General features: G+C 36.6%; 1 protein-coding gene across 4 annotated transcripts in view; it reads left to right on the top strand.

Annotated features, from left to right (window-relative positions):
- smarce1 (SWI/SNF related, matrix associated, actin dependent regulator of chromatin, subfamily e, member 1) overlaps positions 1-16,318 on the top strand; it is a 55,501-nt gene extending 39,183 nt beyond the window's left edge. For 2 of the 4 annotated variants that reach the window (XM_062050606.1, XM_062050602.1), the window contains exons 6-11: positions 7,057-7,188; positions 9,540-9,711; positions 10,262-10,434; positions 12,284-12,385; positions 13,977-14,208; positions 15,444-15,825. In XM_062050606.1, the coding sequence (XP_061906590.1) occupies positions 7,057-7,188; positions 9,540-9,711; positions 10,262-10,434; positions 12,284-12,385; positions 13,977-14,208; positions 15,444-15,625 (993 nt within the window). In that variant the 3' untranslated portion in view covers positions 15,626-15,825. Of the gene's footprint in view, positions 1-7,056; positions 7,189-9,539; positions 9,712-10,261; positions 10,435-12,283; positions 12,386-13,976; positions 14,209-15,443; positions 15,827-16,056 lie in introns of those variants that run through there. The other 2 variants (XM_062050603.1, XM_062050604.1) reach the window with 2 other exon arrangements.
- The last annotated feature ends 9,143 nt before the right edge of the window (positions 16,319-25,461 follow it).

The following is a 25,461-nucleotide window of genomic DNA, read 5'->3' as shown; positions in this document are numbered from 1 at the left end:
AAGTTGCGAACTTTATCGTCGATGTTCTGTACTAAATCCTTTTAGCAAAAATATGGCAATATCGCGAAATGATCAAGTATGACACATAGAATGGACCTGCTATCCCCGTTTAAATAAGAAAATTTCATTTCAGTAGGCCTTTAACGTCCTCTACAACCTGTCGTCGCGTCCGCTTTTACTCCATACAAACAGCGTGCCGGCCCAGTCACATGTTGTATGAGGCTTCTGCAGACACACGTAAGTGACTGTAAGACATACTTGGTCAACAGCCATACAGGTCACACCGAGGGTGACGGTATAAACAACTTTAACACTGTTACAAATATGCGCCACACTGTGAACTTACACCAAACAAGAATGACAAACACATTTCGGGAGAACATCCGCACCGTAACATAACATAAACACAACAGAACAAATACCCAGAATCCCATGCATCCCTAACTCTTCCGGTCTACAATATACACCCCCGCTAACACCAAACCCCGCCCCCCCACACATCACATACCAAGTTACAGTCGTGCTCATAAGTTTACATATACTGGGAGAATTTATGATTTATTGGCCATTCTTCAGAGAATATAAATTATAACACAAAAACCTTTCTTCCACTCATGCTTAATGGTTGTGTGAAGCTATTTATTGGCAAACAACTGTGTTTACTCTTTTTAAATCAAAATGACAAAAGAAAGTACCCTAATGACCCTGATCAAAAGTTTATATACCCCAGTGACTTTGATCTGATAACATGCACAAAAGTTCAAAAGTTGACCCAAACAGGTTTGAATGGCTAATCAAGGTTCCAATCCTCACCTGTGACATGTTTGTTTGTAATTAATGTGTGTGTATATAAGGTCAGTGAGTTTCTGGGCTTCTGACGACCATTGCATCTTTCATCCAGGGCTGCACAGATGTTTCTGGATTCTGAGTCATGGGGAAGGCAAAAGAATTGTCAAAGGATCTGTGAGAAAAGGTACCGGTAATTGAACTGCATAAACCAGGAAAAGGGTATAAAAAGATATCCAAGGAATTGAGAATGCCAATCAGCAGGGTTCAAACGCTGATTAAGAAGTGGAAAATGAGGGATTCAGGTAGACCAGCAAAGATTTCAGCCACAACTGCCAGGAAAATTGTTCGAGATGCAAAGAAAAATCCACAAATAACTTCAGCTGAAATACAGGACTCTCTGAAAAATTGTGGTGTGGCTGTTTCAAGATGCACAATAAGGAGGCACTTGAAGAAAAATGGGCTGCATGGTCGAGTGTCGCCAGAAGAAAGCCATTTCTGCGCAAATGTCACAAAGTATCCCGCTTACATTACGCCAAACAGCACAGAGACAAGCCTCAAAACTTCTGGAACAAAGTAATTTGGAGTGATGGCTTTCTTCTGGCGACTCGACCATGCAGCCCATTTTTCTTCAAGTGCCTCCTTATTGTGCATCTTGAAACAGCCACACCACAATTTTTCAGAGAGTCCTGTATTTCAGCTGAAGTTATTTGTGGATTTTTCTTTGCATCTCAAACAATTTTCCTGGCAGTTGCGGCTGAAATCTTTGCTGGTCTACCTGAAACCCTCATTTTCCACCTCTTAATCAGCGTTTGAACACTGCTGATTGGCATTCTCAATTCCTTTGATATATTTTTATACCCCTTTCCTGTTTTATGCAGTTCAATTACCTTTTCTCACAGATCCTTTGACGGTTATTTTGCCTTCCCCATGACTCAGAATCCAGAAACATCTGTGCAGCACTGGATGCAAGATGCAATGGTCTGTCAGAAGCCCAGAAACTCACTGACCTTTTATACACACACACTAATTACAAACAAACATGTCACAGGTGAGGATTGGAACCTTGATTAGCCATTCAAACCTTTTTGTGTCAACTTCTGTGCATGTTATCAGATCAAAATCACTGGGGTATGTAAACTTTTGATCAGGGTCATTTGGATACTTTCTTTTGTCATTTTAATTTAAAAAGAGTAAACACAGTTTGCCAATAAATAGTTCCACACAACCATTAAGCATGAGTGGAAGAAAGATTTTTGTGTTATCATTTATATTCTCTGAAGAATGGCCAAGAAATCATAAATTCTCCCAGGGTATGTAAACGTATGAGCACAATTGTATATGACTCTAGGGTAAACAGTTGCAAAATTAGCTCTAAAGTAGCACTTTAATGATAGCATGCTAACGTAAACATGCTGACAGTAAGCATGTTTCACATACATGGCGAAGTTGGTAGAGTGTCTGTGCCAGCAATCGGAGTGTTGCTGGTTACTGGGGTTCAATTCCCACCTTCTACCTTCCTAGTCACGTCCGTTGTGTCCTTGGGCAAGACACTTCACCCTTTGCCTCTGATGGCTGCTGGTTAGCGCCTTGCATGGCAGCTCCCGCCATCAGTGTGTGAATGTGTGTGTGAATGGGTAAATGTGGAAATACTGTCAAAGCGCTTTGAGTACCTTGAAGGTAGAAAAGCGCTATACAAGTATAACCCATTTATCATTTATTTATACCAAGTTATATGACTGTAAGGTGTATGGCTGTGGAATTAGGCATTTATTTGAAGGACATGTTAGAATATATTAACAAAATATTTTTTGTTAATTGTCCATTAGGAGAAAGTTGACTAAAGATACTTTAAAATATATTAACCAACTATTTATTGTTAATAATAATGGTCCATTAGGAGAAAGTTGACCAAATACAATTAAAAACATATTAAAATATAGTAACCAAATATTTATTGTTAATAATTATTGTCCATTAGGAGAAAGTTACCCAAAGATACTTAAAAATATATTAACCAAATATTTATTGTTAATGATAATTGTCCATTAGGAGAACGTTGACAAGTTACTTAAAAAATATATTAACCAAATAGTTATTGTTAATAATAATTGTCCATTAGTAGAAAGTTGACCAAAGATACTTAAAAATGTATTTATCTTGAAAAATATGAGATTATTATATAAGTAAAGAAGAGCAGGCAGCAGCTCACACATTCTCATACTTTCTGGAACATCCAGGAAGAAATGATTCAATCCGTTTTATTTATATAGCACGTTTCAAAAAACAAAAGTTTCACAAAGTAGTTAAGACACATTTAAAACAGGATAAAACTAAGGACAGTAAAGTGTAACTAAAGTTTGATTTAAAAAAATAAAAGAATAAATATATAAAATACATTAAAAAAAATTGACTTGATTGATTGGCAACACTAAATTTGCCCTAGTGTGTGAGTGTGAATGTTGTCTGTCTATCTGTGTTGGCCCTGTGATGAGGTGGCGACTTGTCCAGGGTGTACCCCGCCTTCCGCCCGAATGCAGCTGAGATAGGCTCCAGCACCCCCTGCGACTCCAAAAGGGACAAGCGGTAGAAAATGGATGGATGGATGGATGGATGGATAGACTTGACCAGTGGTCGGAAATCCCAAAATGTTGAAAAAGCCATATTGGACCGAAAATACAAAAAAACATGTCTAGAGCCGCAAAAAAATATATATATATAAGTGTAATAATGAAGGCTGACACAACTCTTCATTGACAGAAATGTTGAAATGTAATATTTATTCTACACATTTTTACAACATTAGAAAACATTAGTAAATCAGATACTACTTAGAAGGTGAGATAACTCTTGGAAATGACTGACATAGAATGGTCAAAGGTATAGATGTTTGTGTCCAAGTTAAAGGAAACGTCTTCTTCTCATGGATTTACTACAATCTTTGCAAACTGGGTAACGTTTGCTGTGGTCTGGAACAACATGGCGCACAAACCACTATCAGAAATGCAGCCAATATTACATACAGATAATGTGTCATGAGACATGGAAATATAAATTAAATACACAGAGGACATAAGGAATTGAAATGAGCTCAAATATACCTACAAACAAGGCATAATGATGCAATATGTACATACAGCTAGCCTAAATAGCATGTTAGCGTCAATTAGCTTGCAGTCAATAACATCAACAAAGCTCACTTTTGTGCATTCACGCACAGCATAAAACGTGACAAAGAAGAAGTGGCATAAAACACGTCTTTCTGTGGCAGCGTCGGAGAAAGTTGTACATGTAAACAAACTACGGTGAGTTCAAGGACCGCCGACATTAGGACAAAACGGCGCTCGCCAAATACTCACCAGTGAAGCATATTTAATATACAGTAAACAGTGGGGGTGTAGATTTTTAAAAAGGTCTGAAGTATATTGTGGCACTAATCTGTTAAGAAATTTTAAAACTATGGATGTTAGTTTGTCTTTATTACGAAAGCTTTTTTTTGACACCGAATTTATGCAACTGAATCTTTTGTGAGCCAGATTTTTTTTTAAATGCAGTGTATAAAAATAGTGTTTTAAAATGCAGTGTATAAAATAGTGTTTTAAAATTCAGTGTATAAAAAATCAGTGTTTTAAAATTCAGTATATAAAAAATCAGTGTTTAAAAAATCAGTTTATAAAGTATAAAAAGTGTTTTAAAACAGTGTATACAAACTGTTTTAAAATTCAGTGTATAAAATAGTGTTTTAAAATTCAGTGTATAAAAATAGTGTTTTAAAATTCAGTGTATAAAAAGTGTTTAAAATTCAGTGTATACAAAATCCATCCATCCATCCATCTTCTTCCGCTTATCCGAGGTCAGGTTGCGGGGGCAGCAGCCTAAGCAGGGAAGCCCAGACTTCCCTCTCCCCAGCCACTTCGTCCAGCTCCTTCCCAACGTGTCCTGGGTCTTCCCCGTGGCCTCCTACCGGTCGGACGTGCCCGAAACACCTCCCTAGGGAGACGAACCACCTCATCTGGCTCCTCTCAATGTGGAGGAGCAGCGGCTTTACTTTGAGCTCCTCCCGGATGACAGAGCTTCTCACCCTATCTCTAAGGGAGAGCCCCGCCACCCGGCGGAGGAAACTCATTTCGGCCGCTTGTACCCGTGATCTTGTCCTTTCGGTCATGACCCAAAGCTCATGACCATAGGTGAGGATGGGAACGTAGATCGACCTGTAAATCGAGAGCTTTGCCTTCCGGCTCAGCTCCTTCTTCACTACACCAGATCGATACAGCGTCCGCATTACTGAAGACGCCGTACCGATCCGCCTGTCGATCTCACGATCCACTCTTCCTTCACTCGTGAACAAGACTCTGAGGTACTTGAACTCCTCCACTTGGAGCAAGATCTCCTCCCCAACCTGGAGATGGCACTCCACCCTTTTCCGGGCGAGAACCTTGGACTCAGACTTGAAGGTGCTGATTCCCATCCCAGTCGCTTCACACTCTGCTGCGAACCGATCCAGTGAGAGCTGAAGGTCTTGGCCAGATGAAGCCATCAGGACCACATCATCTGCAAATAGGAGAGACCTAATCCTGCAGCCACCAAACCAGATACCCTCAACGCCCTAACTGCGCCTAGAAATTCTGTTCATAAAGGTTATAAACAGAATCGGTGACAAAGGGCAGCCTTGGCGGAGTCCAACCTCACTGGAAACGGGTCCGACTTACTGCCGGCAATGCGGACCAAGCTCTGACACTGATTATACAGGGAGCGGACCGCCACAATAAGACAGTCCGTTACCCCATACTCTCTGAGCACTCCCCACAGGTCTTCCCGGGGTACACGGTCGAATGCCTTCTCCAAGTCCACAAAACACATGTAGACTGGTTGGGCAAACTCCCATGCACCCCCAAGGACCTTGCCGAGAGTATAGAGCTGGTCCACAGTTCCACGACCAGGACGAAAACCACACAATATAAAATGAAATAGTGTTTTAAAATTCATTGTAAAAAATCTGTTTCAAAATTCAGTGTATAAAATAGTGTTTTAAAATTCAGTGTATAAAAATAGTGTTTTAAAATTCAGTGTATAAAAATAGTGTTTTAAAATTCAGTCCAAAAGTGTTTTAAAATTCAGTGTAAAAAAATCAGTTCACAAGATTCAATGCAAAAATATCGGTTACATAAATTCAGTGTCAAAAAAACCCTTTCGTAATAAAGTCACAAATTCACCTACATAAAAAATAACATTCTGACATGACTTCTAAAATGAGGAAACATTACAATCAATGGTGAGTTATTGTGATGTAGACAAATGTCATGAAATAAAATGTTCCTCAGATGTTTGATGATCAATTAAACACAACATCAAACATTACCGCGCTCCCACCTTTCCTACATAATGTTAAAAAAAACTATTTAATAACTTTGTCCAGATGTTTACTAACATATAATATTCATCTTTTTTTTTTTTTTTTTTTTTTTATAATGTCCTGCCCAGCTTCTCGGGCAAATCATATAGCAGATGTAGATGCCCATATCGGCTGTTCAGATTTACTTTACAAAAGAGAAGTGTAGGATACTTCTCTTGTTGCCTTACTTGTATTTTGACTTTATTAAATGTATTTATATTATCATTTGGTGCAGCCGGGCCGGAGCAGGAGGGGATAGAAAGAGAAAAAGGAAGACAGAGGGGGGAATTGTGGGGACAAGAGGGGGATTAGACAGAGAGACAAAAACAACAACAGCAACAACAACAGAGCAACATCAGCAAATACGACATGTACAAATATGATGGTAAAAGTAATAGCAAATAAGCAGTTAGCGAAAATTTAAAAAAAAAAAATACAGAAATGACAATGAGCATTACACTAAAAATGGAGCAATATGAATACCAATAGAAATAGTGCTATTGATAATAAACAATACCAGTACTTTACCTTTATTATCAACAATACAATTGTTCAAATGCAACAATACATATACGTAATGATAACTTGAGATACGAAAGAATGCAGAAAAATGAAGGGGAAGAAAGAGAAGCAACCTTAACCTTGTAGTAATATTCATCTTTAAATAACTTTTACTGCTTATCCAAATATCGCTTATCCTTGACCACTAATAATCGGTATCGTTATCGCACTGACAGCCCGTATCAGTCGATCTCCAGTATGGACTGAGTTGATTTCTCTATAAGTAAAGCAACATGTGGTTTTGTGAGTGACACCCGTGTCATGCAGTGACACCCGTGTCATGCAGTGACACCCGTGTCATGTGTGCACCTGACAAGGTGTGGGACCAAGTCAAGGCCTCCAACCCCGACCTCAAGTTGTGGGAGATCGGCAAGATCATTGGTGGCATGTGGAGAGACCTGACTGATGAAGAGAAGCAGGATTACCTCAACGAGTATGAGGCTGAGAAGGTAACCTTTTATCATCAAATCAACTGATATCATGTCATACATTCTTCTTCAACTGATATCATGTCATACATTCTTCTTCAACTGATATCATTTCATACATTTGTCTTCAACTGATATCATGTTATACATTCTTCTTCAACTAATATGTCATACATTTGTCTTCAACTGATATGTTATACATTCTCCTTCAACTGATATCATGTCATACATTTATCTTCAACTGATACAATGTAATACATTTGTCTTCAACTGATATGTCATACATTTGTCTTCAACTGATATCATGTCATACATTCTTCTTCAACTGATATCATGTCATACATCTGTCTTCAACTGATATCATCTCATACATTTGTCTTCAACTGATATCATGTCATACATTTGTCTTCAACTGATATGTCATATATTTGTCTTCAACTGATATGTCATACATTAGTCTTCAAATCAACTGATATCATGTGCTACATTAGTCTTCAACTGATATCACGTGCTACATTAGTCTTCAAATCAACTGATATCATGTGGTACATTAGTCTTCAAATCAACTGATATCATGTGCTACATTAGTCTTCAAATCAACTGATATCATGTGCTACATTAGTCGTCAAATCAACTGATATGTGCTACATTAGTCTTCAAATCAACTGATATCATGTGCTACATTAGTCTTCAAATCAACTGATATCATGTGCTACATTAGTCTTCAACTGATATCATGTGCTACATTAGTCTTCAACTGATATCATGTGCTACATTAGTCTTCAAATCAACTGATATCATGTGCTACATTAGTTTTCAACTGATATCATATGCTACATTAGTTTTCAAATCAACTGATATGTGCTACATTAGTCTTCAAATAAACTGATATAATGTGCTACATTAGTCTTCAACTGATATCATGTGCTACATTAGTTTTCAAATCAACTGATATGTGCTACATTAGTCTTCAAATCAACTGATATCATGTGCTACGTTAGTCTTCAAATCAACTGATATCATGTGCTACGTTAGTCTTTAAATCAACTGATATCATGTGCTACATTAGTCTTCAAATCAACTGATATGTGCTCCATTAGTCTTCAAATCAACTGATATCATGTCATACATTAGTTTTCAACTGATATCATGTGCTACATTAGTCTTCAAATCAACTGATATCATGTGCTACATTAGTCTTCAAATGAACTGATATGTGCTATATTAGTCTTCAAATCAACTAATATGTGCTACATTAGTTTTCAACTGATATCATGTGCTACATTAGTTTTCAAATCAACTGATATCATGTGCTACATTAGTTTTCAACTGATATCATGTGCTACATTAGTTTTCAAATCAACTGATATCATGTGCTACATTAGTTTTCAAATCAACTGATATCATGTGCTACATTAGTCTTCAAATCAACTGATATGTGCTACATTAGTTTTCAAATCCACTGATATCATGTGCTACATTAGTCTTCAAATCAACTGATATCATGTGCTACATTAGTCTTCAAATCAACTGATATCATGTGCTACATTAGTCTTCAAATCAACTGATATCATGTGCTACTTTAGTCGTCAACTGATATCATGTGCTACATTAGTCTTCAAATCAACTGATATCATGTGCTACATTAGTCTTCAACTGATATCATGTGTTACATTAGTCTTCAACTGATATGTGCTACATTAGTCTTCAAATCAACTGATATGTGCTAAATTAGTCTTCAAATCAACTGATATCATGTGCTACATTAGTCTTCAACTGATATGTGCTACATTAGTTTTCAAATCAACTGATATCATGTCATACATTAGTCTTCAACTGATATCATGTGCTCCATTAGTCTTCAAATCAACTGATATGTGCTCCATTAGTCTTCAAATCAACTGATATCATGTCATACATTAGTTTTCAACTGATATCATGTGCTACATTAGTCTTCAAATCAACTGATATCATGTGCTACATTAGTCTTCAAATCAACTAATATCATGTGCTACATTAGTTTTCAACTGATATCATGTGCTACATTAGTTTTAAAATCAACTTATATCATGTGCTACATTCGTCTTCAAATCAACTGATATCATGTGCTACATTAGTCTTCAAATCGACTGATATCATGTGCTACATTAGTCTTCAAATCAACTGATATCATGTGCTACATTAGTTTTCAAATCAACTGATATGTGCTACATTAGTCTTCAAATCAACTGATAGCATGTGCTACATTAGTCTTCAAATCAACTGATATCATGTCATACATTAGTCTTCAAATCAACTGATATCATGTGCTACATTAGTCTTCAAATCAACTGATATCATGTGCTACATTAGTCGTGTCATGTGGTTGCTAGATCGAGTACAATGACTCCATGAAGGCCTACCACAACTCTCCTGCCTACTTGGCGTACGTTAATGCCAAGAACCGTGCTGAGGCAGCCATGGAGGAGGAGAGCAGACAGAGGCAGAGTCGTATCGACAAGGGAGAACCCTACATGAGCATTCAGCCTGCTGAGGACCCTGATGGCAAGTTCTTTTACAAGTCTTTTCGTTTTATTTTATTTTTTCATTTTCATTTATTTATTTATTTCAGGCAATGACATAAAAAAAAAGTACAAAGTTGACAACACATAATATAAATTAATATAATGCAAAAGGTAATATATAGTAGGGCTGCAACTAACAACTAATTTGATAATCGATTAATCTGTTGATTATTAATTCGATTAATCGATTAATAATCGGATAAAAGAGACAAACTACATTTCTATCCTTTCCAGTATTGTATTGAAAAAAACAGCATACTGGCACCATACTTATTTTGATTGTTTCTCAGCTGTTTGTAAATGTTGCAGTTTATAAATAAAGATTTATAAAAAAAAAAAAAAAAAGTAGCCTCTGCGCATGTGCATAGCATAGATCCAACGAATCGATGACTAAATTAATCGCCAACTATTTTTATAATCGATTTTAATCGATCTAGTCGATTAGTTGTTGCAGCCCTAATGTATAGTATGTAATGCATGATAATTACAAGTCCAGACTAGAAGGAGATGTAAGTCTTGGTGTTGTGCAGACTACGACGATGGCTTCTCTGTCAAGCACACGGCAGCTGCTCGCTTCCAGAGGAACCACAGACTCATCAGTGACATCCTGAGTGAGATCGTGTTGCCAGACGTGCGCTCTGTGGTGACCACTGCACGCATGCAGGTCTTGAAGAGGCAGGTCCAGTCTCTGATGGTGCATCAGGTCAGTAGATGTCACACACTCACATCATGAACAACATGAACGTCATGAAGAACATGAACGTCATGAAGAACATGAACGTCATGAATAACATGAACATGAACGTCATGAATAACATGAACATGAACGTCATGAAGAACATGAACGTCATGAAGAACATGAACGTCATGAACATCATGAATAACATGAACATCATGAACAACATGAACATCATGAATAACATGAACGTCATGAATAACATGAACATGAACGTCATGAAGAACATGAACGTCATGAAGAACATGAACGTCATGAAGAACATGAACGTCATGAACATCATGAATAACATGAACATCATGAATAACATGAACATCATGAACAACATGAACATCATGAATAACATGAACATCATGAACAACATGAACATCATGAATAACATGAACAACATGAACGTCATGAATAACATGAACATGAACGTCATGAAGAACATGAACGTCATGAACATCATGAATAACATGAACATCATGAATAACATGAACAACATGAACGTCATGAATAACATGAACATGAACGTCATGAAGAACATGAACGTCATGAATAACATGAACATGAACGTCATGAAGAACATGAACGTCATGAAGAACATGAACGTCATGAACATCATGAATAACATGAACATCATGAACAACATGAACATCATGAATAACATGAACGTCATGAATAACATGAACATGAACGTCATGAAGAACATGAACGTCATGAAGAACATGAACGTCATGAAGAACATGAACGTCATGAAGAACATGAACGTCATGAACATCATGAATAACATGAACATCATGAATAATATGAACATCATATATAACATGAACATCATGAACAACATGAACATCATGAATAGAGATGTCCGATAATGGCTTTTTGCCGATATCCGATATGCCGATATTGTCCAACTCTTTAATTACCGATATCAACCGATACCGATATCAACCGATATATACAGTCGTGGAATTAACACATTATTATGCCTAATTTGGACAACCAGATATGGTGAAGATAAGGTACTTTTTAAAAAAATGAATCAAATAAAATAAATAAATTAAAAACATTTTCTTGAATAAAAAAGAAAGTAAAACAATATAAAAACAGTTACATAGAAACTAGTAATTAATGAAAATTTGTAAAATTAACTGTTAAAGGTTAGTATTATTAGTGGACCAGCAGCACGCACAATCATGTGTGCTTACGGACTGTATCCCTTGCAGACTGTATTGATACATATTGATATATAATGTAGGAACCAGAATATTAATAACAGAAAGAAACAACCCTTTTGTGTGAATGAGTGTAAATGGGGGAGGGAGGTTTTTTGGGTTGGTGCACTAATTGTAAGTGTATCTTGTGTTTTTTATGTGGATTTAATATAAAAAAAACTTTTTAAAAAAACGATACTGATAATAAAAAAAACGATACCGATAATTTCCGATATTACATTTTAACGCATTTATCGGCCGATAATATCGGCAGACCGATATTATCGGACATCTCTAATCATGAACATCATGAACAACATGAACGTCATGAACAACATGAACGTCGTGAACAACATTAACAACATGAACATCATAAACGTCATGAACGACATGAACATCATGAACATCATGAACATGAATATCATTAACCTAAAGTTCTAATAGAACATTTCTGATCTGAGTTTAGTTAGCATGTTGTACTTTTACTACTTCACATCTAATACTTAATACTATACTACATGAATACTAGCATGTTGTACTTTTACTTCTTCTGACATGTGTATTCACATCTAATACTTAATAATACACTACATGAATACTAGCATGTTGTACATTTACAGAGAAAGCTGGAGGCGGAGCTTCTGCAAATCGAGGACCGTCATCAAGATAAGAAAAGACGCTTTTTGGAGACCACAGACTCCTTCAACACGGAACTCAAGCGGGTACATTTTACTGCAGTCATAACACTACTTTCTTTCTAACATGGTCATTATTAGGACATTTTGACAAATACATCAAAATACTTCCAATACACTAATGTATAATTTAAAATTAGTATTACTATGAAAGGTTATTTTAATGGAGCAATTGTAATGTTTACTAGTGTCAAATATTACTTTTATAATACAGCGTAACTTATGAACATTGTATTAACAATGAACGTTTATACAAATATAACAATTGTAATGTTTTACTAGTGTCAAATATATTATATTTCAATAATATAAACATATTAATATACTGCACTTGTCCCGTGGGCCGTAGTTTGGACATCCTGCTATAAGCTAAAGCTAGCTACAAGCTAATGCTGCCTACAAGCTAATGCTGGCTACACGCAAATGTTAGCTCTAAGCTAACGCTGGCTATAAGCTAACGCTGGCTACAAGCTAATGCTGGCTACAAGCTAATGCTATCTACAAGCTAATGCTGTCTACAAGCAAATGTTAGCTATAAACTAAAGCTAGCTATAAGCTAATGCTGGCTATAAGCTAATGCTATCTACAAGCTAATGCTGGCAAAACGCAAATGTTAGCTCTAAGTTAAAGCTAGCCACAAGCTAATGCTGGCTACAAGCTAATGTTGGCTACAAGCTAGTGTTAGCTTTAAGCTAAAGCTAGCTATAAGCTAATGCTGGCTACAAGCTAATGTTAGCTCTAAGCTAATGCTGGCTACAAGCTAATGCTGGCTATGAGCTAATGCTGGCTATGAGCTAATGCTATCTACAAGCTAATGCTGGCTCTAAGCTAAAGCTAGCTATAAGCTACTGCTATCTACAAGCTAATGCTGGCTACACGCAAATGTTAGCTCTATGTTAAAGATAGCTATAAGCTAATGCTGGCTACAAGCTAATGGTGGCTACAAGTTAATGCTGGCTACAAGCTAGTGTTAGCTCGAAGCTAAAGTAAGCTATAAGCTAATGCTGGCTACAAGCTAATGGTGGCTACAAGCTAATGCTGGCTACAAGCTAGTGTTAGCTCTAAGCTGAAGTTAGCTATAAGATTATGCTGGCTACAAGCTAATGGTGGCTACATGTTAATGCTGGCTACAAGCTAGTGCTAGCTCTAAGTTAAAGTTAGCTAGAAGCTAATGCTGGCTATAAGCTAATGCTGGCTACATGCAAATGTTAGCTCTAAGCTAATGCTGGCTACAAGTTAAAGCTAGCTACAAGCTAATGCTGGCTACAAGCTAAAGCTAGCTATAAGCTAATGCTGGCTACAAGCTAATGGTGGCTACAAGTTAATGCTGGCTACAAGCTAGTGTTAGCTCTAAGCTAATGTTAGCTATCAGCTAAAACTAGCTACAAGCTAATGCTAGCTCTTTTAAAGACAAATCTTTGTCTGTTATTTCTAGCAACATTTGATCTTTGACCCATTACTTAATGCTTTTTTGAAGAGTTTTTCAGTGTATTGCCTATTCCTGCAAAAATAACACGCTGTGAGTAGAGTTGAAGTCCAGTCCAGTTCAGCCTTTCAGAGGAAGTTAGTAGCAATCAGCAGAAAAGCCGTCAGATGCTAACGTGCTACATGCTAACAGCTGTGCAGTCAGAAGATCGAGGTGGACATGGACAAGCTGGCGGCAGAGATGGCGGCTGCCGACGAGGCTGCCAAACGGCGGCTGGAGGAGAAGGAACGTGCGGCGGCGGAGGTGGCTCACAAGAAACAAGAAGAGGAAGACGAAGAAGAAGAAATGTCTGCAAAGCAAAGCAACACTGCTAACTCTGCGTCAGACGGCGAGGAGGAAGACAAGCTCACGCCCATGGAAACAGGTATGAATGTACCAGGTGTCATACCACTTCCTGTCATGGAAACAGGTATGAATGTACCCGGTGTCATACCACTTCCTGTCATGGAAACCGGTATGAATGTACCAGGTGTCATACCACTTCCTGTCATGGAAACAGGTATGAATGTACCCGGTGTCATACCACTTCTAGTTGAGGTGTGAATGCTCCAATGCAGAATGTAGTATGAATGTAAGAATAGTTTGAATGTTGAAGAGTTTTAATTTCCAGGAAAAACGGGAATTTGGTTTGGAACTTGGGAAAGTGTTAGTTTGAATGTCCAGAGTGAGTGGAATGTGTTGATGTTGGAATGGTTTGAATAGGTTGAAAAACGTGGGAATTGTGCAACTTGAAAAAATGTCCCATTCATTTCAACGGGTACTTCCTGGAAATTTGGGAATTTCAGGAAAAGTAGGAACTTTGAAAAATGGTAGTTTGAATTTCCAGGATGAATTGAATATTTTGAAGGTGCAATGGTTTGGGAAAATGTGTGAATTGTGGAACTTTGAAAAATGTCCCATTCTTTTTAATGGAAATTTCCTGGAAATTTGGGGAAAAGAGGAATTAAAAATATATATATTAGGAGCATGAATGTCCAATATGAGCTGTATTGGTTGGTGTTGGAATTGTTTAAATCAGTCAAGAAATGTTGAAGTAGAAACATTTTTAATTGAAAATTGGAATTTTGGAAAAAACTGGAATTTTTCAAGTCCTTAAACCAACTTGGTTTTATGTCCTGACTGAGAGGAATGTTTTGACAGTGGAACAGTTGAAATGGTTTGAAAAATGTGAAAGGAGTCATCGCACTACAAAAGGTTGGAAATAAGTTTAGAAAAAAACAGGAATTCTTGAAATTTTGTTGAACGTGGAAAAATGGTAGTTTGAATTTCCAGGATGAGTTGAGTGTGTTGAAGGTGGAATGGTTCGAATCGGTTGAAAAATGTGGGAATTGTGGAAGTTTGTTAAATGTCCCATTCTTTTTAATGGGAATTTCATCGACATTTGGGGAAAAGAGGGAATTTTTTTGGAAAATGCTCAAACATTTGAATGTTCTGGATGAGTTGGTGTTGGAATTTTTCAAATATGTCGGGACATGTTGAAGTAGTAACATTTTTCATTGAGAAATGGTATTACGGAATTCCTGGAATTTTGGGAAAATGTAGAAGTTAGTAGTCCTGGTGGTAGGTGCAGTGACAGGAGTGTTCCTCACCTTGTGTCAGATGCAGGTGCTCCTGACTCTTCAGACGCTGCAACATGTCAGTCTGTGAAAGCTCCTGTCCTGGACGCCACCAACAAGAACCTCAATGCTGAAAGTCCTGCTGGCGCTCCTCATGTCCCGGACGCACCTGTGGACCAGGACAGTTCTTCTAGCACACCTCCACCTGCCCTGCAGCTCACCTGATGTCCTCAGAAGAATATATCTGGTGATGTGGCTTTTAAAGGTAATCCTCTTTAACTTCCTTGCTTGGCTTTAGATGGAGGACTTAGTATTAGCCTTGCGGCACATGACCAATGTTTTTACACTTCTAGCAAATCATTAGAAGACTTTGTTTTACTAGGACAATAAATTTCTTTTCATCACAAATGTCTTCAAGTTTGTCTACGTTTCTACAATCAGATACTTTTCAAAAAGTTCACTATCGTGCGAAATGTCTCCCACTGAACCATAACTTCCTGTTTTGTTAGTGCGCTCACAGTGACAACCAATCACACGCATTCTTCTTGATTGGCATCCAAGTATAACTATGACCGAAGAGGAACAGTCAATTAAACAAACACTTGGACATGATATGGAAACTCCTTATATGGTGTGACGATAACTTTCACCCATAGGTGGCGCTAAAGCAAGTTTAATTTTTCACCCGCTGAACACCACAGAGGAAGCAAGTCCACACTTTTCCCATTTCATCAACTTTTGTGTTTGTCACTTTTTAAACCTTGTTTTCAGCAACAAGGTGACATTAATAATAATAATACATAATCTCATTCTCCTATATAATTTGTTATTAATAATAATATTAATACATCATCTCATTCTCCTATATCATTTGTTGTTGTTAATAATATTATTAATACATCATCTCATTCTCCTATATCATTTGTTTATTATTAATACATCATCTCATTCTCCTATATCATTTGTTGTTATTAATAAAAATATTAATACATTATCTCATTCTCCTATAACATTTGTTGTTGTTATTAATAAAAATATTAATACATCATCTCATTCTCCTATATTTGTTGTTATTAATAATATTAATACATCATCTCATTTTCCTATATCATTTGTTGTTATTAATAATATTAATACATCATCTCATTCTCCTATATCATTTGTTTGTTATTAATATTAATACATCTCATTCTCCTATATCATTTGTTGTTTGTTATTAATAATAATAATATTAATACATCATCTCATTCTCCTATATCATTTGTTGTTGTTATTAATAGTAATACATAATCTAATTCTCCTATCATTTGTTGTTATTAATATTAACACAATCTCATTCTCCAATATCATGTGTTTGTTATTATTAATACATCATCTCATTCTCCTATATCATTTGTTGTTGTTATTAATAAAAATATTAATACATCATCTCATTGTCCTATGTCATTTGTTGTTATTAATAATATTAATACATTATCTCATTCTCCTATGTCATTTGTTGTTATTAATAATATTAATACATCATCTCATGTTCCTATATCATTTGTTTGTTATTAATACATCTTATTTTCCTATATCATTTGTTGTTTGTTATTAAAAATAATAATATTAATACATCATCTCATTCTATATCAATTGTTGTTAGTAACAATACATCATCTCATTCTCCTATATCATTTGTTGTTATTAATATTAATACATCTAATTCTCCTATATAATTTGTTGTTGTTATTAATATTAATACATCATCTCATTCTCCAATATCATTTGTTTGTTATTAATACATCATCTCATTCTCCTGTATCATTTGTTGTTGTTATAAATAAAAATATTAATACATCATCTCATTCTCCTATATCATTTGTTCTTATTAATAATATTAATACATCATCTCATTCTCCTATATCATTTGTTGTTGTTATTAATATTAACACATCATCCCATTCTCCTATATCATTTGTTATTAATATTAATACATCATCTCATTCTCCTATATCATTTGTTGTTTGTCAATAATAATAATATTAATACATCATCTCATTCTCTTATATCATTTGTTGTTAATAATAATATTAATACATCATCTCATTCTCCTATATAATTTGTTGTTGTTATTAATATTAATTCATCATCGCATTCTCCTATATAATTTCTTTGTTATTGTTTATATATCATCTCATACTTCAAATGGAAGATGTGGTGTGCAGGAAATGGAATGTCAGGTAAGTTTGTGTTGATACATGTGATTTCTATGTCATCAATGAAAGGTGACAATCAGATTTAATGGCTTCTTCACGTCAACACTTTGTTCACTTTCACTTTCCTTGACACATGAAAGGATCGGAAACGCTCTCTCGCACATGCCAGCTGGCCGACAGATATCAATATTGATATTGACACTAGAAACTGATATCGATATATTAGATTTATTAGGTTTATTAGGCCACAACTCCTCCCCACTTTTAAGCAGGATGAATGAGGATTTTGTGCCTTGGTCTTTTCTTCCTCTCTCTTGCTGGAAGAATGAATTTAATCAAAATGAATCTTCTCCCTACGTGTTTGTAAATCTTTCAATGCTTGCCTATATTTGTCCCAAAACACTTTTTCTGGGATCTAGACTCCTCGATCTTAAAGTTTATTTGGCAAAACACGTTGCAGTCTCCCAGGCACTTGGGTGGGTTGTCTCTGCCAAATGTTTGTTTCTACTGCTAACATCCCTAGCATGCTACATTGTATTAGCAACCACCATGGCTGCAGATTGCGGAGGCCTCCTGCAACTCTTCTACCCTAAAGACTTTCTCAGATGTCACCGTTGGCTTATTCTGATTTCATCTGACATCACATGGACAAAGATAAGACCTTCTGAAGGAAAGTTCTGTGGTCAGATGAAACAAAAATGGAGGAGAAAAGGTGAGGCCTTTAATCCCAGGAACACCAAGCCTAACGTCAAGCATAGTTGAGTTGAGTTTGAGTTTATTTCAAACATGCATGCATACAACATGATACATCACAATTTCCAGTTTCTCTTTTCTACATGTTCGAAAAGGAGTAGGAAGAAGCAGAGCTTATTTAATCATACCCCTTTTCTTTTACATAACAGTTGCTAAAACTTTTGTTCACTTCCTGTTCTCAATTTATTCACAATATACTCCATAAGTAATCACAATAAAAATAAATAAATGAATAATACTCGGTGAAGTAAGTTACATTTCATATGGTGAGATGAGTAAGATTATTTTGAAAATGAACGGCTGGATGGATTAAATAAATTCAGAATGTTTATCATGGTTCTTCTTCTTTGTACTTTGTAAACACTTTAAGTTTGAAGAGTTTCTTGAAGTGGATCATATTAGTACATTGTTTGATTTCTTTGCTTAATCCATTCCATAATTTAATCCCACATACTGATATACTGAAGGTCTTAAGTGTTGTATGTGCATACAAATGTTTTAAATTACATTTTTCTCTAAGATTATATTTCTCCTCTTTTTTTGAGAAGAATTGTTGTATATTCTTGGGTAGCAGGTTATAGTTTGCTTTGTGTATAATTTTAGATGTTTCCAAATTCACTATGTCGTGGAATTTCAGTATTTTTGATTCAATAAATAAAGGATTTGTATGTTCTCTATATCCAACATTATGTATTATTCTAACTGATCTTTTTTGTAACACCGTTAATGAATGAAGTGTACTTTTGTAGTTATTTCCCCATATTTCTACACAGTAGCTCAGATATGGTAACACCAGCGAGCAGTAGAGAATATGAAGTGATTTTTGGTCTAGAACATGTTTAGCTTTATTCATTATTGACGTGTTTATTGCTACTTTGTTGTATATTTTTTACATGAGATTTCCAGTTCAATTTATCATCAATCATTATACCTAGAAATTTGGTTTCATTTACTCTTTCAATTTCTATTCCATCTATTTGTATTTGTGTTTGACTTTCTCTTCTACTGTTACCAAATAGCATTATTTTAGTTTGACTGAGATTCAAAGATAGTCTGTTTTTGTCAAACCATCGTTTTAATTTGTTAATTTCTTCTGTTATTATTTGTATTATCTTCTGCGTGTTCTCTCCTGAACAAAACACTGTTGTATCATCCGCAAAGAATACTAACTTTAAATCTTTTGTAACTTTACAAATGTCATTTATATAGAGATTGAATAATTTTGGTCCTAGTATTGATCCCTGAGGTACACCTCAGGATATATTTAGCGTTGTAGACGTGTGTTCGCCTAGCTTCATGTATTGTTTCCTGTTCGTTAAATAACTTCTTATCCAGTTTAAGACTAGCCCTCTGATGCCATATCGTTCTAGTTTTTTGATTAAAATATTGTGATTAATTGTGTCAAATGCTTTAGTTAGATCCATAAAAACCGCTGCCGCACATTTTTTACTATCTATTGCATTGGTAATTTCTTCTGTAATTTCAATTAAAGTCATCAAAGTTGAAACATTAGCTCTGTATCCATATTGGTTTTCTTCGAGTATTCTATTTTTGTTTGTGAAACTCTCTACTCTAATCTGTTATTGAACAGTTTTTCAATCATTTTAGAAAATTGTGGAAGTAAAGAAACAGGTCTATAATTTGAAAATTGGTGATTGTCTCCAGTCTTATAAATTGGTGCAGCTTTAGCTATTTTCATTTTGTTTGGAAATTTACCTGTTTGAAATGATAGGTTACTAATATACATTAATGGTCCTGAGATCTCTTAAATAAAAAATGTTATCGTTTCCATATCGATTCCATTACAATCAGTTGAAGTCTTAGATTTGCATTTTTTTACGACTATAACTATTTCCTCCTGTGTCACATTACTGAGGAACATGGAGTTGGGATTTCGCTCGATGGTATCATTATAGTCCTCAATTGAAATTGGGTTTGGAATCGTTTCTTCCAATTTTGGTCCAATATTTACAAAGTAATTATTGAAGCTTTCAACTACTTCCTTTATGTTGTCATCATTTTTGTTTCCGTCTAAGAAGTATTGGGGATAATCCCTCTTAGTACCATTTTTAATAATGCTATTGAGGATGCCCCATGTTGCTCTCATATTATTTTTGTTCCTGTCCAATAATTCACTATAATATTCTTTTCTACATGATCGTAGTATGTTTGTTAGCTTGTTTTTATACTTTTTGTACTTAATTTCTGCCTCTGTAGTTCTTTGTGCTATAAATATTCTATATAGTGTATTCTTCTTATTACAAGCATTTTTTAATCCTTTTGTCATCCATGGTTGATTATTCTTTCTCTGCTTTCTACTGAGTTGTTTCCATGGACAATGCTTGTCATAAAGTATTATGAACTTGTTTAACAAATGTTCATATGCTTCATCAACCTCTTTTTCGTTGTACACATTGTCCCAATTTTGCTTTTCTAGCTCAATTTTGAAAGCAATCATCCTCTTCTCTGTGCAAAGTCTTCGAAATGTCCTTTTGTCTTCCATGTTCTTGTAGTTTCCATCATATATTGTGAAAACTGGCAGATGATCAGTAATGTCGTGTTATTATCAAAATCATTGGTAAAAATATTATCAATAAGTGTGGCACAGTGTCCTGTGATTCTGCTTGGCTTTGTGATTTTAGGATATAAACTGATGCTGTAGTCAATAGACTTTTGCTTGTTAGGGTTCAATAAGTCAATATTAAAGTCACCACATAAGAAACATTTTTTTTACCATTGTCCATGTAATTTGCCTCGATCCATTCTTCAAATGTTTCTATACTTGACTTAGGTGATCTATATATACAACTGATGTATATGTTTTTGCTTTTTTCCTGACATATTTCAATGGTTATACATTTTAAGATATTATCTATAGCAAATGACATGCTTTTTACCACTTTGTAGTTCAGGTTCTTCATCACGTACACAGCTACTCCTCCATTTTTGTTGGTTCTGTTGATGTAGTTTAGTTCATAACCTTCCAGATCAAAATCTATTCCTTTTTTATCATCAATCCATGTTTCTGTGACAGCGATCACTTTGAAGGGTTCATTGATGTGTTCCAAAAAGTTATTAATGTTGTTGTAATTTGCATACAACAGACCTGGGCATTCTGCGGCCCGCAGGCCACATCCGGCCCTTTGTGCGTCCCTGTCCGGCCCGCGTGAGGCCAATCATAAATTACAAAATACATTTTAAAAAGTATCTATGTCGAGTGTGCAATACAACGGTGCTGCTTTTGTTTTGAAAAGCGTTATTTGTATTACTTCCGTGTGGACGTATGCGTGATTGTGAGTGAATGTGAACAGCTGCAATCACAAATTACAAAATAAAGTTTAAAAAACATCTATGTCGTACGCGCAATACAACTGTGCTGCATTTATTTTGAAAATTGTTAATGTGCGTATGTCCGTGTGTAACCTGTGAGTGAAGGTGCACAGAGGGAAAGAGGGACTTTTCATATCTTGTTTGTGTTCTGTTGTTGCTTTTCTCAGATCTTCTTTCATTTCTTCTTTAAATTCATGTACCGTAATAGTTTTTGTAGTATCCCTTCTTGATTCCCGATATGTCCTGTGTCCAACCTCAAATCTTGTTCCCCCTTGTGTCCTGTGTCAGCTGTCACCGGACAATTTCAGGATTTCAGTTTTTCCTTCAGCTTTTGGCATCGCGGCAGGTCGCTGACGTCAGCGCCTCTTGTGTCTTAAACGGCAGTTGCTTCTTTAGCGACTTGCGGCACTTTTAACTTGTTTGTTTCAACAATTACGTACCTTGCTCCATTCAGAGATCAATTTGAGGTGTCAGCCTGTCAACTTATATCACTCTGCGTCATTGGAAGCACTTTAAAACAGCTATAAACTCGCCGTAGCTTTTGGTTGCTAGGCAACCGCTTTGAATTGCGGTAAGGCGCCGTTGGCTTGAGGCTAACGGCTCTTCCAAGTCGCCTTATTTCAGCGTATCAGTGCCTCTCGACTGACCAAAATCAGGTCGAAGATGCCAGGTGACTCTCCTGTAGCTGTCATCACAAATAAGTGGTCAAAATCTTCAGACTTAACAAAAACTCCGGTAGAAGAAGCGGAGCCTTTTTCTTTGCGTCCTTTCTCGTTGACAGGAAGTGGTGGTAGTATTATGCTCTGGGCCTGTTTTGCTGCCATTAGAACTGGTGCTTTACAGAGAGTAAATGGGACAATGAAAAAGGAGGATGACCTCCAAATTCTTCAGGACAACCTAAAATCATCAGCCCGGAGGTTGGGTCTTGGGCGCAGTTGGGTGTTCCAACAGAACAATGACCCCAAACACACGTCAAAAGTGGTAAAGGAATGGCTAAATCAGGCTAGAATGAAGGTTTTAGAATGGCCTTTCCAAAGTCCTGACTTAAACGTGTGGACAATGCTGAAGAAACAAGTCCATGTCAGAAATGCAACAAATTTAGCTGAACTGCCCCAATTTTGTCAAAAATTCAAGCAGAAACTTGCCAGAATCTTGTGGATGGCTACCAAAAGCGCCTTATTGCAGTGAAACTTGCCAAGGGACATGTAAGCAAATATTAACATTGCTGTATGTATACTTTTCACCCAGCAGATTTGCTCACATTTTCAGTAGACCCATAATAAATTCATAAAAGAAGCAAACTTCATGAATGTTTTTTGTGACCAACAAGTATGTGCTCCAATCACTCTATCACAAAAAAATAAGAGTTGTAGAAATTATTGGAAACTCAAGACAGCCATGACATTATGTTCTTTACAAGTGTATGTACACTTTTGACCACCACTGGAAATGTGTATCCTTGGCTTTGTTTTCATAACACTTTACTGTATTTGTGTATGTATGTATATATATACTTTTTTTTTCTCCACTGACTGTTAAGTTTAGTCTTATTGAAATGTGTCTTCTTGTTGTCTCCTTCCCCTTGTTGTTTGTGATGTTTTGTGGACATTTGCATTGCCAACATTTCAATGTATATGCGTTGTCAAAATTTAAAATCCTAAATACATCGTAAATTAAAAAAATAGGACAGATGCATGAGGACAACACAAAGTAGTCAGAAGTCTCCTCCCTGCTGGTGAGTCCCTGGATGGTGACAACCTCAGCCAGCTGGATGGATGGAGCCAACATGGTGCCCTCTCTGGAGCCAACAATGGTGTCCTCTCTAGAGGCAACATGGCGTCCTCTCTTGAGGCAACATGGCGTCCTCTGGAGCCAACAAAGATGCATGAGGACAACACAAAGTAGTCGGAAGTCTCCTCCCTGCTGGTGAGTCCCTGGATGGTGACAACCTCAGCCAGCTGGATGGATGGAGCCAACATGGTGCCCTCTCTGGAGCCAACATGGTGTCCTCGCTGGAGCCAACATGATGTCCTCTCTGGAGCCAACATGGTGTCCTCTCTGGAGCCAACATGATGTCCTCTCTGGAGCCAACATGGTGTCCTCTCTAGAGGCAACATGGTGTCCTCTCTGGAGGCAACATGGCGTCCTCTCTGGAGCCAACATGGTGTCCTCTCTGGCGGCAACATGGCGTCCTCTCTGGCGGCAACATGGCGTCCTCTCTGGAGGCAACATGGCGTCCTCTGGAGCCAACAAAGATGCATGAGGACAACACAAAGTAGTCGGAAGTCTCCTCCCTGCTGGTGAGTCCCTGGATGGTGACAACCTCAGCCAGCTATATGGATGGAGCCAACATGACGTCCTCTCTGGAGCCTACTAGGCGTCCTCTCGAGAGCCAACATGGCGTCCACTCTGGAGCCAACTAGGTGTCCTCTCTGGAGACAACATGGCGTCCTCTCTGGAGCCAACATGGCGTCCTCTCTGGAGCCAACATGGCGTCCTCTCTGGAGCTGTCACGCCAAATTTCTTCCCTCTACAAAAACCTTCCCTCCCCCATTTACTTCCGGGGCTGCGTCCAATAAAATCACAAAGTTGCCGGGGGTCCTTAACCTGCACGCGACTGTCCTGTTTCGCGCCTGTACAAAAAAAAAAAAAAAATAATCGATTTCTTCAGATTCCAGCAGCTGTCAAAGACGAAGTATCCTTCCAGCGACGGGCAGTCAAAGCCGAAGTGCTATCGATCGCTGTCAATGACGTAAGAGGCAACATGACCACGGAAATAAATGGGGGAGGGAAGGTTTTTGTAGAGGGAAGACATTTGGCGTGACAGAGCCTACTAGGCGTCCTCTCTGGGGTCAACATGGAGTTCTCTCTGGGGCAAACATGCCGTCGTATTGGGGACAAAACCTTTTTTTTTTTTAATGATTTATATATATATTTTTAATATTTCTCTGCTATAATGTAAATGCAACAAGTGTAATAAAAAGAATCTCAAATGTTTGGAAAGTGGATGACTGCGTCAGTAGCAGAGTTGATCCACTAGAGGGCGCCATTGTGCCACTCAGGTTAATGATGAAAAATACATGCAGAGATCAAATGTGCTGTTTTAATATGACAATAAAATGAGGTCCGACTAATCACGATAGCTAAAGAAGAAAGACATGTTCATATTAAACATGTTCTATATATATATATATATATATATATATATATATATATATATATATATATATATATATATATATATATATATATATATATATATATATATATATATGTATATATATATATATATATATATATATATGTATATATATATATATATATATGTACATATATATATACACACACATACACACACGGTTGGGAGAGTGGCCGTGCTAGCAACCTGAGGGTTCCTGGTTCAATCCATACCTTCTACCAACTTCGTCACGTCCGTTGTGTCCTTGAGCAAGACACTTCACCCTTGCTCCTGATGTGTCGTGATTAGGGCCTTGCGTGGCAGCTCCCGCCATCAGTGTGTGAATGGGTGAATGTGGAAATAGTAAAGCGCTTTGAGTACCTTGAAGGTAGAAAAGCGCTATACAAGTATAACCCATTTACCATATATATATATATATATATATATATATATATATATATATATATATATATATATATATATATATATATACACAGTGTTGGGTTAGTTACTGAAAACCAGTAACTAGTTACAATTACTAGTTACTTAATTTCAAAAGTAACTCAGTTACTTACATCAAAAAGTAATGCGTTACTGTGAAA

Source organism: Entelurus aequoreus, linkage group LG06, assembly GCF_033978785.1.
Source record: "Entelurus aequoreus isolate RoL-2023_Sb linkage group LG06, RoL_Eaeq_v1.1, whole genome shotgun sequence".
Taxonomy (NCBI): Eukaryota; Metazoa; Chordata; class Actinopteri; order Syngnathiformes; family Syngnathidae; genus Entelurus; species Entelurus aequoreus.
This window is presented reverse-complemented; position numbering and strand designations above follow the sequence as displayed.